This window comes from Accipiter gentilis, chromosome 28 (assembly GCF_929443795.1).
Source record: "Accipiter gentilis chromosome 28, bAccGen1.1, whole genome shotgun sequence".
Classification (NCBI taxonomy): Eukaryota; Metazoa; Chordata; class Aves; order Accipitriformes; family Accipitridae; genus Astur; species Astur gentilis.
Window position 1 is genome coordinate 5,611,737 of NC_064907.1, and position 16,067 is coordinate 5,627,803.

A 16,067-nucleotide genomic window follows, 5' to 3' on the forward strand; every position below is an offset into this window, starting at 1 on the left:
CAGGACCTTTTGCTTTCTCCCAGGCTGAGCTAGCTTCACTATTAAATACAGCTGCCTCTCTCCCACACTCACATAGTTCCCTACGGCAGCCAAGCAGAATGCCAAAGGACTCTGGTGGGTATGGATGGCACAAAGGTCTCCATGGCCTGTTTGTTCCTAAGTACATGCTTAGACGGGGAAACAACAGAAACATTTATAGTGAACATGTTATTACAGACTTCATCATTAATCACCGAGCAGCTCCAGGAATGCTGCTCTGCAGATCTTGCCACCCTGGAAACCTCCCAGAGGCACTTTTGGAATTTGTCCAAGATTCCACCAAACTTCTGGCCAAGGAGCAATACCTTGGACCTGCATCCAAATCTCCAGTGTAGTGACAAAAAGCTGAACTTACCTTAAGTCCACTGGAATTTATAACTAGTAACAGTTTAGTTTTCCTTACCTACACCACAGGTTTATGCTGGCTCAGCTGTCCAGGAAATTAGTCACACATTGATGGAACCAGGGCAAATTCCCATTATCGGTGGAACCAAAAAAGTCATAGCCATCACCCTCAGAGCTGCAACCTCTTGTCCAAGGTCAGTTGGATCCAGCTCCTCCCCAAACCTGTTAGGACTTGGACAAATTGCCAAGAAGCTTTGAGAGAACTGATTGCTCCTCCCAGGACTGCTAAAGTGCAAGCAAGCAAGCAAGAATCAGTCACCTAGAGGGGATGGCAGGGCAGGCAGGGAGCTAGCAAAAATCACTCAGTTAACCTGCTTTTCTGTTTTCCCCTTTTTAAAAGGGACACTCATTCTGCGCAGTGTAGCAGAACCAATTACACAACATAGGTTTCAAACCTCTAATTACAGCGGATGCTTCTGCCTCAATATTGCTGGAGGGAAACAGTCATGCAGTGAAGCTGTGGTATCTGTGACAACAACATCATGTGCCATGCTGATCAAATAATAGTTCATGGCTAAACTTTAGTGTCACCCTTCCTGGTGATAATTATACCTTACAATTAAAAAAGAATCATCATGAAGGCTGTGTACAAACAAAATGTTTTCGTTTAAAACAAGGCACTCAATAAGCAAAATTTGTAACAATTTTTAATAATCTATAGTATATATTTTTTAAAAGTCTAATTATTTTAAGGGCCAAAGGATGAAACTTCTGTGATAATGAATAGTCTAAACTTCCATAACTGGAATTAGGTCAACAACAAATGAAATTACCCAGCCAGCATGAAAAAGATGAACTGCAGGAAAATTAAAAACTGCTATTAAAATAGACTTCCAGCCTCACTTGCTAACGCACCTGGAAGGGAAAAACCAGTAATAGCAGGATGTCAGTGTCATGAAAAGGAATTAGGCAGTGCCAAGCTGCTTTCCAGTTTCTGAACCGCAGTGTTATAAGAATCAGAGATGGAATTTACACCAGGGTAGTAAGATGTAGAAACAACAGGAAAGTTAGTGCAGCCAGTTATGGAATTCTTTCAGTATGTCTTTTATTGAAAAATATGAGATAGATAGCTTGAAATTAATTCATGTTGGTATCAAGTCATAACAGTAAGATCTTTTTCTCTTTTTAGCACTTTTTTTTTTTTTTTTTTTTTTTTTTTTTTAAGTCAAGAGTGTCTCAAAGCATTTTACTACTTTTAGGTAGGTGACAAATCTACTGGAAATGAAATTCCTCTACAGGCCTGCACTGCGATGGTGGGAGAGAAATTAAGCAGCCTTACTGCCCAGCCATGTCCTGTCAAAGTATGGGTCAGAAGTGCAGCGCCTGGGGAGCAGGGCTGCTCTCACACTGGTATTCCTTGTAGGTAAGTACGATGTACCTGGGAGGTGGAAGAATGGGGAGCAAGGTCTATCTGTGTACTCAGTGGCTCTGGTTTATGGAGATGTAGACACATACTAGAAGTGAAGCATATACAAAAGTCTCATGATATCAGGACCTGTGCACCGCCAAGTAGTATGACACCTCATGTGCTTTAAATGTTAATTATAACAGTAATAAAAAGCATACCTCCAAGATTAGAAGATCAATAACAAATCCATACAAGAATTCCTGTGCAAGAACAGTTGTAAGCATATAAAAGTCTGGCTTTACTCTGGCTAGAGATGATGTTGCAAGACTATCAAAAGGCTTTTTCCCATTTTGCTATAATTTTGTTTCGGAGGAAAATAGCCTAATCCTCAAAGTGTTCAGATTTTGATGGAGCTGCATATTTTAAAGTAATGCAGCTCTGTTGCTGTTTCTCTGAAAAGCACTGTTTAATATTGTAAAGTCAATGCCTCAAATCCCAGAAATAAGGCTGGATGTCCATTGTGATTTGGACTTTTGGTACCTCTGTATTATGATGTCTTTAATTACATCAACATATCCTGTTGTCTCCAAGGAGTCCTGTTCATGCAGTCACTGGGAAGCTATTCAGTATTCTTTTTGCCTTCCTTACTCAAAGAGTGGATTCAATTCTTAGTTAAAATGCCTCCTCTACGTCAGGTTCTGCTTATAAGACTATTCACTTGAAGTGATGGATTAGCACTAATTTAACTACCATGTTTGAAGGCTTTCTTGTAAATATTGAGGTATTGCCTTAAAAAGGTAGAAGACTTGATCTCTGCCAACAAGTTTGCATAATTTGAGAGAAGGCTGCTTACAATGCACATTAAACTAGTGCAGGTTGGGTCAAGTACAGACATCATGCATGGGCCATTTGTTGGTTTGAAGACACTCTTGAAATTCAAATGTAGTTACACTGGAAATTTGCAGTACACCTAAATAAAATTCTTCTTCCTAAGGAGGAAAACCCCAAAGGAAGCAAATAAATTCTCTTAATGATAATATGCAGTCCTGGTGACATTTCAAGCCTAGTCTATCAGTAATTTACTTTAAAAAAGCAATGCTGCTCACAGTAACAGAAGCAGCTGCAGCGGGAGTCTGTGACTTTTTTGTAGAATGAGATATTTGAGGTTAAGAGACAATGAGAAACAAGAAATAGCCTGAAGAAAGGACAATACGGTTACAACCCTTCCTCCTCTCTCTCCCCAATTTGACTAAACTGGCAGCAACGAGTATTTCATCACAAGGAAAATCCCAGTCATATGACCTATTTTCATCTAATTACATGACCTACCCTTCCCGTCCTCCTACTAAAGGGTTTTTTTACCATTTATTCACACATGCCTTGGAAATCATGGCATGTGCTGAAGAGACATGTGCCTCAGTGACATGTACTGAGGTAAGTACCTCAGCTCATGAAGATCTAACAATGAGTTTTAGTAGGGGCTGATAGGATTATTCAGCCAACGTCCATTTCTGGTTTCCCTTTGTGGCATAGGGATAGGCAGCATTAAATGCTGCCTTCTCTATATTTAGGAACTCCCAGCATCAACTGAAAAGAATAGGACATGCATGGGTCCAAAAAATGGGTGCACAGAAATTTAATGATAGCACCAAAAAATGGGTGCAACCTGCTGTGACCATATACTTTTGCTGTTTCAGTAAGAGATTATGATGGCATCACTCTTCCCTGCTACCACCTGGGTACATATTTGGAAGGAAATGGGCAAAAGCTATAACCTCTACCTTCTGCACAAAACCCCACAAGGAACTCACTTATAAAAAGGGATAAAACACAGAACCAGCAGGCAAGATGCCCAAATCTTTCTGCAGTTAAGGGCAGTTTCCACAGCTAATACCTATGACAGAAGGGTGCTTCTGGAGGTGCCTGCACTAGGGGATTTCTACGTTGTGTTTGGACCAGAAGCCGTACCTTAATTTGGCTCATTTTTTCCTTTATGTCAGCCTCCCCACATTGTTTTCAAGATTTCTACTGAATAGCTTATGATGGGCAAATTCTCAGTGAACCTGAGAATCTAAATCACTAAATATATCTAAATCACTAAATCCCCACTAATCCTGTCACTACACTGGGTCACACAGTAGCAAAAAGCTTAATTGCTATAAATGCTAATAGTATGGGGGACAGACTTTCAGATTCTCTCTCAAAGCTTCTAGCATGAACACTTTAAAAACCAACCTGGTCGTGTTTTCCACAGTCTGTTCCTCCCAGGTAACCACTGGTAATATTAAGACCATTAAAAGCTCTGCTCCATTGCAGATAGTATAAAGTGGGAAGGACTAGCAAAAATATACACTGCAGATACCAGATACCGAAATCCATCAAGCAGCTGGTTTTACCCCTCAGTCCCACAGGGAAATGCTAAGATGCAAAAGCAGTTTATAGTTCTACAGGTAAAAATAGCTGTAAAATCTCACAGTACACTCATTATGATGCTGAAAATCCTCACAAATAATAAAACCAGCTGCAATTTCTTCACCTGATGGCACAGCAGAAAACCTGGCAGGAATACTAAAGTGTATTTTCCTATTTTTTCAATGCTTCTTTCCTACAGCCCCTCTGAAACAGCTGTCATAGTCATAAAAAAACTCAAAAAAAGAAAGTGAAAAACAAGAAGGGTTTTCTTCCCTTTTTTTCAGATGTAGGGTTCACTGCAATTACTTGTGACGATGCAGGATAACTATTTCAGACAAAGTGTGACTACTAAATTGCTGGTATTGCTTAAAAAGTTTTACTTCTGAGATTACCATGACCCCAGTCACTGTTAAGGAGCATTAGAATGTATATTGCTACATTGCTACAGGGAGCATCAAAGGAGAATTGTCCCCGTTACACAGGTGGAGTACCGATGCACAGGAGAACTAAGTGATGTGTTTAAGACCACGTAGGAAATTTGTGGGAGAGCAGGCAATTAAATCAAACCCTCCCAAGTTCCAGTTTTGTGTTCTTATCACTTGATCAACTCTCTCTCCCAATTACTTCAAACCATGTTTGCAGCACAGCCTTTTTCAGCCACAGCCAATTTTTTTTTCTGGCCATATCAAAAAAATACTGAACCAATTCGTTGAAAGGGTTGTCATTCAGAGGCAGGAATGAAGGTTTGAGCAAAATAAAATAGAAAAGAATATAAGGACAGAACTGAAAATCAAGTGGTACGCTATTTAACAGTGCAGTTCAGAACAATAGCCAGAAAACATTTAATTTTAAACTTGCCCTGTCTCTGTCCTTGTGTAACCTGTTAAATCATATTTTAATTCATGATTGTGATGCTAAAATCTCTGTGATGGTAAGTGCCACAAAGCATAGACTTTTTTTCTTAAGAAACTACTTGAAGTCAGCCCTTCTTCATAGCTGAATGATCTTGAAATCCTGAGGCAGTCTCAGCAGCACTGCTTCCATTCAAAACTCTCTGCAAGTATTTTTATGGTTTCCATGATGGCTTTGTTGTGGGATCCTAAAGCGTTCAGTGCCTCATCCTACATTATTTCTACTTAAGGATGATCAGGAGGTTTAGATGCTTAAAACATTTTTGGGAGTGCTCAGGATAGCAATTACTTTGAAACACTTCTGAAAGGACCACAGGACATAGTGTGCAGTCTCTTCTATGCGGGACTGTAGGCAATAAAATCTCAGGCTCAGTCCTGAAGGACACTGCTTGATCTCCTGCTAGCAGAACATTTGACTCACAGTCATGGCTGCTGCTCTCCTAGAGAGGGAATCTTGTGGCAGAGAGCATCTCCTCCAGACTTGCATGGATATGGACTCGTTACAGGCACCTACCACCTACCTCATCTCTAGCTGAGGGAGTATATGAAAAGACAGGCTGTTTTGGAGTTTCAGGACTGAAACTCCAGAGGTCTTTATAGACAACTCGTGGCTGTTCTGCTTGGTTTTGAGAGACCTGCAGCTGCTGGTCATCTCAGTGGTCAAAGGAGCAAAGGGAAGAATACTTGCCTCCCTGGCTGCTCTGCGCTGGGAAATTGTAGCTGTGAAAGGTCCCAGTACAAAGAGGAACAAAGTACCAGACTGAGCTGGCAGTGTGGGTGGGCTGTGCAAGGCTTGCTCCGCATTGCAAAATTCAGCCAGTTCACTGAAAATACCATTTCATCATCCTACCCCATGAGTCGATAGAGATGGTTCTTTTTATTGGGGCTGTTTTATAATACATGAGTCACTTATTGCTAATGGCCATCTATTTTGCCTTTGTAGGTAAACCACGGGCTATTACCCAGCAGTGAACTGGCTTAGAAAAGCAATGCCCTATTTATAGAAAAATATAAGAGACAGTACATGCCAAATAAAACAAAAAAAAGATTTACCCTTGCTTAATTTTCCTTTTTGCCATCAGCTAAGGGAAAGCTTTCAATAGTACAAAAATTGAAAAGAAAAAAAGGCTATTAAAGGCATTTTGAGGGACGCCAAGAACATTTGAAATTGCTTTCATCCTTCATGTTTGCAGACAGTGATGACAACATCCGCTTTATGGTCAAAACATTTCTGTGCCTCACAAGAACTTCATTTCTGCTGGGAGACAGAATCTGGTGACCACTACTTCTTTCCACATCACTTTGTTTCCTCACTCTTGGCACAGCGATAGGTATTGTGTGAAGACCAGCAGAGCTGCAAGATTGTGGCTTGATTTTTTTTTTTTTTTTATTAGGATTCTCAATAGGGCCTGCTTGCTGAGCATTGTTACTTTCCTGGTAGTTAACAGAGGACAGTAGTAAGGGTTAGATGGTGAAACACAAAGTGACTACAGACAGCTTGAGCCTCATTTGCTGATGATAGGAGTTGCCATTATGCTATGTGTTCCCATGTGGTCTGTTGATACAATTTGCTTTAATACATGTAAATAGCAACCAGCTACCATAGGTATGATGATATCAGGTACAAAATATATGCTAAAATGGCATTTGGACTTAGTGCTGCATACTAGAAAGGAAATCCATGCCTTGAATCTATTTTTTTCCTTAAGATCACCACAATATTTATGAGAATATAAAAATATCTTTAAAGAAAGTCTTCAAAGCTATGTGAAGTCAAAGACAATGTGCACAACAGGATACTAATTGATCTTCCCTACTCTGTGTTGTCTTAGTGGGATTCCTTCCTAATTTCTCCTAAGGACTCCTACAAAGAATTCAGCAATATTTTAACCATTAGTCCCTCTCTTCCCTGATGTCATTTAAGTATTTTGCAATTTTTTTTCCTGTTTCTATGAAATCTCATTGGAAAAAAAACAACATCACTGATAGATATCGTTATCAGAAATATTTTTCATCCTACAAATAAAAATTATCATCTTTGATCAAAGGTCTTTATTACATTCTTCCTGCAGCCCTTTTGCTCATAGTATACTCAGTCTTTACCTTTGCACAACCTTGACAAGCTGTTTCCCCTTATTTCATTCGCTAACTTGTACATAAAGCCTCAGATCTTTGAAAAGTCACTGAGAAATGTCAGTATATAATTTTTTTTCTTTGTAACTCTTTTTAAATATACTCTTGTCTATTAATTATGGTGGGCCTTTTTGGAGCATAATTGCTAGTTTCTAAGATGGTAAATACTGATATTTTGTCTTGCTGAAATTGACTGTGTAGATCCTCAGTGTATCAAACCTTTCATGCTCTTCTTTTCTGTGAGTCCTTTCTATAGGGCACTGAATTCAGCTAGCTCAGGAAAAGTAGCGTGAAAATATTTTTGCCACTCTCATACCCTCAGAGACTGTCTACCAATGTCATTAGAAATTCTGGCAGAAAAGCCAGAAATGTTGTACAGCCAGTAAGCTGTACAAACATGAGGATTCTCAGCATCACATATGAGTGGCAAGATTCGTGTTGTCTCTGGCAAAAAGCATCAATTCCAGTTCCTGGAGAAGAAGCGGGAGAATTGGCATAATGCTGTCGCTCTCTAATAAAAAGATGTCAAGGAAAAACTGGTCAATGGTTCCTAAATTAAAGTAAAAAAAAAAAAGTACATTTTTAGTTGTAAGGTTTATGTGGAAGTAACAATATCCTTGTGTTGCTCAACTTCTAGTGCATATATGCTTTCACTGCCACTTCTGATGCAACCATTACCTTCTCGTGCAAGGCAGCTGGCTCAGGAGAACAGAATGAATACCCACCAGCTGAAGGGGGGCACTACAGGGAATGCTGCATTGGCACTGCTTCCATGCATTGCAAACAGCAATTGTGGAATCTGGTCATGTTTTGGCAAAACCATGAAAACCAGTGAAGTTTTCTCATTGCAGTGCTCAGCACATGGCTCTTTCTGGAAAAAACCCTATAGCTCTCAGTCTGAAAGTTGGTTTTGGTAACAGCTTTAAAGTTGATCAGTCTATGAAAGCACAATAGTGGGGCTTAAACTCATTTTCAATGCCAGGCAATGAAATGGGACACAATCATTAACGGTCATTTGACAGAAGTGTTACTGGAAACTTTCCCCAACAGCCTAACAAATGAGTCCTAAATCAGGGGCCCATCTTGGCTAAAAGATGACACTTTGCCAGACAGTTTCTTGGCAAAAAAACAAATTGAGAGAGCTGACTGATCTATTGTCATGTGAAGCTGGATTCAAACGTGTTTTCAAGAAAGGGCAGCTCAATTTTAGATTAATGGAGGACTTTGTTCTGGTATTAGACCTGCCTTTGAAATTTTGGGTGTGCTTCAGTGCCGTCTCAAAATTTTTTAATTTAGCCCGTTTGCCATTAAAAAACAAGCTCAGGATGAACCCAAGTGCAGAATCAGACCTTTAGTTTAAATTCACTGATATAATTTCTGTAATGTCTTAGCTGTCACAGAACAACTCTGTTAAACAGCACGCATCTACTCCCCATCATCATTTTCTTCAAGAGATGACCACAATTTTTGGACATCACTGAAGGCAGTAAACCCTAGGCTTATGGTATGCCCAAGAAGATTTACCATGACATTTATTTCAAAGTAATACAAATAACAAACGATATAAAGGAGCCTCAAAGAAGCAATGTCTAAAAAATTATTTTTTTAAAAAAGGACTTTATAGTTAAATAGTTTAGGCTTCCTTGGGTGGCTACTTTGGAGAAAAATATTTAGATTATTTCATTAAAGCACATGGAATTCAGCATGTGATCCTTCAAACACCAGCTGTTTAAGAGTAGTACAAGAATCAATGTAAGTTTTGAGATCACTGCTACACACTAACAAATCAGTGAGAGTCATCGATAGTTTTTAATGTAATAGTAGTTGTCATTGCTATTTCAGTTTTGTCTGTGGCCTCATTACTGATTTTAAAATCTTGATATTGGATTTGAGAGGGTAAGGTGGAAGAGGAAAGGGAGAAGCATACAGGATCCCTGTTCTAATAGGACAATGTTGGATCCCTATCAGGAAGGAAGATGCTGTGGACAAGAAAGTGAGAAGAAGGATCAGAACGACATTGCTAGAAAACACAGTGTTTAGCCTGGAGAAGAGATGGCTTTGGGGGACCTAGTAGCAGCCTTCCAGTAACGATGAGGAAGTTACTAAGAGGCTCTTCACAGCAGTGAGTGTCAGGAGAATGAGACAACAAACTGAAACAGAGGTTCAGACTGGGTATAAAGAACTTTTTCACCCTGAGGACAGCCAAGCAGCAGAATGTGTCTAGGGAGATTGTGCAGTCTCCACTCTTGGAGAGTTTCAAGACCTTACTGGATAAAGACCTGAGCAATTGGGTCTGATCTCACTTGACCCTGCCTTGAGCAGAAGGTTGGATTAGAGACTTTCTGAGGTTCCTTCCTAACTCAATTACCTTATGACCCTATGAATGATAAAACACATGCTATTTCATACTGGGAAAGTAGTGGTAAAGGGGGAGGGAGACAGAAGAAATAAAAGGGGACTCGGGATGAAGACATGGGTAGAGACTGCAGCAGCTCCTCATAAAGGCAGGGGTAGAAGACTGTTCATGAGAAGGTTGTTGAGGAGAACCAAGGAATGAAAGTGGTGACTGACAGATTCAGTGAACTCTGCAGTAGTACTGAATCAGCACAGCTGTGTCTACAAAGCCAAAACCTAAGGCAAAGCCTGTCTTTTGGGCAAAAGAGATTACTAACCAGTTCTGGAAGCCCATGCAGGTTCCTCAAGATTACCAATGCTTCTGGTCAGGAGTCAGATCAAGACTCAGAAGTGGAAGATCAGCTGCTTGTCTTCCTGACATCAGATGTCAGTCTTCACAGAAGAACTGTTTACAACAGCAATTTACTTCTACACATAAAGACCACTCCTAGGCCGCACCTCCAGGTTACCAGACACTATATTTAGTTTGGTGCTGTGAGATGTTATCTCACAAGTTTCAATGATGTTATATGAAAATCTCTTCATTTTTTTCTCCTTTTTCATTATAGTTCTCACTTTTTCTGACTGTGAAGAACCTGAAAACAAAACGAAGATAACAAAACCAAAACAAAATGTATAAAACTGCCTGGTTTTCTCTTAGGATTTCACTACTTTTTTAGCAGTCTAAAATTCTGGTTGACCTCCTTCCATGGCTTTTGGGGGAAGACCAAGGGCCGGATGGGAATGTTGCAAAATGTAGTGTTGGCATGCTCCTGTTCAACTCAGAGGCTGCTGGGTTGGGTTGAGTTGGAATTGTTTTGGTTTTTTAATTTATTTAATTGAACGCAAAGAGCAGACTGGCCTGTGACTACTATCCAGGTCACCCACCCTGTTAGCAGGCATTCTGAAACTTACCACCTGTCAATTTGTTTTCAGAATGATGCAGTAAGGCAACATTTCAGTACTTTAAACCCACCTGTCTACAGGAACTAGGCTCTGTAAGGAAGCAGAGGTTTTGTTTAGCTATTAAAGCAAAGACAAACCAACCCACCCAGGAAAACTATGTTACACCAAAACCCAAACCAAACCTTATGCGTTTTATCCTCATTTTCCATTCTGGTTTGGGTTTGACCATGAAATTCTTATTGGAGGAACTGCTCATTTACTTGAATTTCACAGAAAATCTTCTCAGGCTTTTTATACATTTAGAAATCACAGTACCCAAAAAGGTTCATATATTTTCTTTGGGACAGTTTTTATTTTTTTTTTTGCTACAGTATTTAAATTACAAGCTTGGGTAATGGTTTCAAACACAATTATTTATTCCTTTTGCTAAAGGAAGCTTAAGTTACATTTGTTACAAATAGTTATTAGTCCTTTCAGATGGTCTTGGTTTTACATTACAGTACAAACTAGGCAAACATGTTTTCTTAGGAGGGTAACATCCCTTTAGGTTATTGAGTGGAATAGTACCCGGTCACACAAGAATCTGGACTTCCAATCTACTCTGCTTATTTGATAGTTCAAGCTTGCCCTTTACTCCAGAAAACCCTAAACAAGGGTTTCCCTTTTCATTATAGACTATTTCCTACTGCTTGTCACCAGGGCTACACATTTTTCAAGTATGAAAGCAAAGATATTAGAAAAGTTTTAAAATATGGGCTGTGTCTAGATTACAAACTTCTGCTGGCATATCTGGGCTGTGGAATATGTGCTTCCTGACTGACACACTTTGAAAACAAACCAACCTGTAGTATAGTGTGGCCATGCTACAGCACAGTGCTTTTCTTGGTGTAGTCTATGCTATTTGGGGTGAGGTGTTAATTACATCATCAGAAAGCTCTTTTTGGCAGCCTTTGCTGACTCTACATCAAAAGTCTTGTTGGTTTAGCTCTATCATGAGAATGTCTTCAAAAATAATTACAGTCAAAAAATAAACTGGAAGGTGGGGGTTTCTAGTAGAGTGCTGCAGGTGATTCAGTGGCCACAACTTCCCTGAACATACACTATCAGCCTGAAATTCAGTCGTATTTTAAGAAATTACTTTTAACTACTCTCAAGTACTGAACCATTCCCTGACTTTTCCAACCAACTGCAAATGGTTTTATGCTGGCATAGTATGTTTCCCCTACTGCCAAGCAGAACAGCCATAAAGACAGTGGCAGGGAAGGAAACAGAATAAATAACAACTTATACCCAGAGGGCTTTAAAATACGCGGGGCGGGGGGAAGCCTTTTTCCTCTGTTTTCTTCCTACTTATAACAATCTTAGCTGTTGCTCAGTATTATTTTACCTCAAAACACTCAGACAAGAGGAATAACTGTTCAAATCAACTATTTCTTTTAGCTTGGATTTACCTGACTGTAAGATCCTAACCCCTCAGGTCACCCAGGTGGAAGCAATGTCACCAGCAATCTAAAGAGAACAGAGCATATAGGAAGGCCAACATCAGGCCTACCCCCCCACTCTTTGGAGTTCAACGCAAAGCAAATTTTGTTACGTTGGTAGCTGCAAGTTTGATAATGTACTACAGACCATGCAAACTATTCACACTAACAGAATTGTCACACGAAGCAAGAATTAGTACCATCAGCTTTTTATAAAGGAATGCCAACAGAAATTATATCCAGATTCAACCACTTGGTTGCAACTGAGGAGTGAACAGCTCAGATCAGGAGCTGGGCAGCCTGTGCATCAGTGCCCCTTCCGCTCCCTCAAGTCCTGAGAGACTTTGCAGGTGTGGTACCTTGGCATAGGCTGGGAAGGCTGGAGAGATGCTCCAAGTTACAACACAAGTCTCAGGTAGCTGAATTACATGGAACCCCTGGCTGCTCATTCTTCATCAGGTACGTGTTGGTAAAGTGGTACCCAACCTCTTCATGATCTTCTTGTAGGCAGTTCTGCTCATACTAGTGAGCCTTTGCACTGGGAATATAGCACGAAGCAGACACACCAGGATTTCGACCACTGATTTTAAACTGAATTGCTTATTAAAAATTGCTTTGACTTTAAATAGCTTTACAGTTTTAAATAAAATAATTACTTTAAAATAGTTTTAATTAAATGAACCTAGAAGTAAAGGATCTTTGATCTCCATATCTGATATACTTTTGAATAAATAGTTCTATATATACCTCTTGATCTTTTTGGTGATGAAGTGCACAAAAACTTAAACAGATTTTTTTAAGGTGAAATCAACAGTTGTCTCTCTAGGAATAAACTTAATATCCTGAAACACTCAATGTAAAGTTACAGAAACCCAAAATATATTCAAACTACATAGTCACTATACATACATATTTTAACTGAATGCATGCTTTTTAATTACTCTGTAAATTAGCAAAAAAGAAAATTAAGATTCTTTTTAAAAGAAAACCTAAATAAATAAACAAACCCAGACTTCAAATAATAAACTGAACCAGCCAGTAACACTTTAAAATACAAAAGTGTCTTTCCCTTTCTCCTTTAGGTTAGCTCAGCAGTGTAATACTCTGAGGACAACAAACAAAAACTATACCAAACTACTGTTCTCAAGTTTCATTCTGAAAGCAAAAGTTTTCATTAATTTGGGCATTTTAAATTTGCTAGTTTAATATAAAGCTGCTCATGAGGCTCCCTAAGGTATAAATAAACCAAGCCTCCGCAGTGAAAACAAAAAGAGAAATAATACATGCAATTTTTTCTAGAAAAAAAACGTGATTTTAACTTTCACTTTAAAAACCCATTAAGTATAACAGTGCATTAGGAACAATCAAGCTCACTAGAGGGACAATTTGCTTGCAAATGCCAGAAAGCATGATCATTTAATGTTATAATTCTGAGCAATACCTTGAAGATTTAGTTTCATAGTATTTTACAAAATAATATTCTAAACCTGAACACACTGCATTATGTAATGTTAGTAAGCAGGAAATCATGGAGTGGAGTGAAGTGGACCCCTCAAAAATGCTGTTTCCTGAGGTGTAAAGGAATTGTTTCACACTAACACCCTCAGCAGGGCTAGGCCATTATGCTCTGTGCAAGAACAGATGCCACATTTTGACCGGAGTGTGGGCCAAAGGCCCACATATCTAATTTTCACCTTCGCAGTCATGTCAGTGTTTTTCTTGTATACCACACAGGGAGGGCTGAGCACCAAGTAATAGAAATACCCATTTAAAATGACTCTTTGTACTGATTTAAATTTCTATAGCTCATAGAGAAAGAACAGATTTTACAATACAGGTCTCAGAACTGCAGGGCAAATAGATGCAAATGTGCTTTATCTGCTGGAACCAGTGCCCTGGACTACTAACATGCCGCGGATGTGCAGTGAGCCTCTGAATCTCTTCCGTTGGATCAGGCCCACTTTACATAAGCATTCACTCATTGAGAGAGGCTGCAGCCACACAGTTCAGTGATCCTGTGCACTCATCTGGGATGAATCAGACATGAGCCCTAATTGCAATAAATATTCACAAAGGCAAGGATCATTATTCCCCTTTTATGGAGGAGAAACTGAGGCACAAAGTGATTACTGCAAGTCAGTGACATAGCTGGACAGAAAACCCAGTTAGCCCCACACCTGCTACCAGATGCTTTAAAATTGGCCAAAGCCAGTTTACTATTTAACATGAATAATTTACTAAACATCTTACTTTTGTTTCTGTGTTTAGTGAGACCAATGATTTCTTTTTTAACCCTCCATTTCTAAAACAGCCCACACAATATTGGGAGTGAAGTTCCAGAAAATTTAGTTAAATCTGCCAGCAGATTTATCCCACTCATGATGTTTGCTGTAAGCTATAAGATACAGGGACAGCCTGTTAATCACCAAATGAGGGCTCCATGAATGCCGCTGCACTCTTCTCACTCCACCCAAATAATTACATGGCTCACCAGGAGAATAAAATGGAGAAAAATATTGAGACTTAGAAGAAAAATAAAGTTTCCATAAAACACAAACTTATTGCATGGTAGCTGGAGGCAACACGTTTGCACAAACAGCTGTAAATTAAAGCTGTCCTTTTACTAAGCTTCTGGAGATTGCTTACACAATGTGTGGCAAAGGGAGAGCATATAGAAGACAGTTAACTGTCTTCTTTCTTCTTCACTTGCCCAAGTTGTCAGAAAGCTACTTGCCTACTCTCAAAAGGGTGAAGAGAATAACTTTTTATTCTCCCATACCACACTGCTACAGCATAATGTGAACATTTTGCCACCTGATTGCTAAACTAGAATTTTCTTGATTTCTAAGTAAAAGTGTAAGTACATCATCAAATACACATCATCTGCAGGTGGCAGGTGTTAAAGAACTTGAAATCACAATTTTTTTCTACCCTCTCCAGTAACCACTGGCGAGCTTTCAATATGCTGTCTCTGCTCATTTCAACTATGAGAAGGCTATCCAGTGTTTAAGTTCTTCCATACGCCGCAGTATCTGGGTATAATAGAAATCCATGTTGGCTGCAAAGTCTGTACACACAGGGGATTCCATGTCACCAAAGGTGCAGTACAATGCAGTTCCTCCAATGCTAAGGAAAACAGTTGCTATACACAGTAGGATCAGCAAAATACAGGAGCCACCAGCTACTTCATCTGTAAATGTAAGAGCAGAAAAGGTGAAAAAGGATGATACACAAAGCAATATGAATGCGTGTGAGAAAATCTGAGATAGGTTTTTACCATGAATGGGTCAGGAGGTAAACGCACTTAGTAATGCTCATTGCATCAAAGTGGCCATAATACATACAAGGAACTGTATGTTTCTCCACCCAGACTTTTCAGAAACCTAAATAATTATATAGCTTCATTTCTGTGACCTGTGTAGCTGTTCTTACTGATAACACTTGCAGAGTCCTCCCATGCTTAAGCAGAATACACTTAACTATGAGAATGTTGCAACCACAGCCTTCCTTCATGGAGATAGTTGAAATGAAACGGAAGCTTTGAAACTAAAACAAATGGAAACATTCTTGCTTCATTTGTACTGACACTGACTGTGCTACCATGAACTGTTTGTTTTCAGTCTTACATTTTGACTTAAGGATAGAGCCAAACCTTCAAAGTAGGCTAATGTGAAGGGTTATTTTACATTTCAGTTATTCTGTGGTAACTCTTTGCATGATGGTTTATTCTGGAGTAAGAGCAATAAAGAGGTTGCAGAGGTGCTGCTACATCTTCACAACCTCACTTGTCCTTGCTAACTTGTACGCATGAACAACATCTGCATCTTCTGTCAGATTGAAAAGGCTCTAAGAAAATTTCTGAACTCCCTTCCCTCTACATCAGGAAGAAGAAACAGGGGAAAAGAAGATAAAAAAGAGGAAACATGCAAGCACTTTTTTTTGTGCATTTGAAATCAGATTTAAAATAATAGTAATAAACAACTTTCCTTTTGAATCACTAAATCCCTGGGAAATAAAATCATAGAAGAATCTCCAACT

General features: G+C 39.3%; 1 protein-coding gene across 8 annotated transcripts in view; it reads right to left on the reverse strand.

Annotated features, from left to right (window-relative positions):
* Positions 1 to 10,878: 10,878 nt before the first annotated feature.
* The window catches only part of CNST (consortin, connexin sorting protein), a 53,932-nt gene continuing 48,743 nt past the window's right edge, over positions 10,879 to 16,067 (reverse strand). For all 8 annotated transcript variants that reach the window (XM_049830839.1, XM_049830833.1, XM_049830836.1 and 5 more), the window contains one exon: positions 10,879 to 15,219. In XM_049830839.1, the coding sequence (XP_049686796.1) occupies positions 15,014 to 15,219 (206 nt within the window). In that variant the 3' untranslated portion in view covers positions 10,879 to 15,013. The remainder of the gene's footprint in view (positions 15,220 to 16,067) is intronic.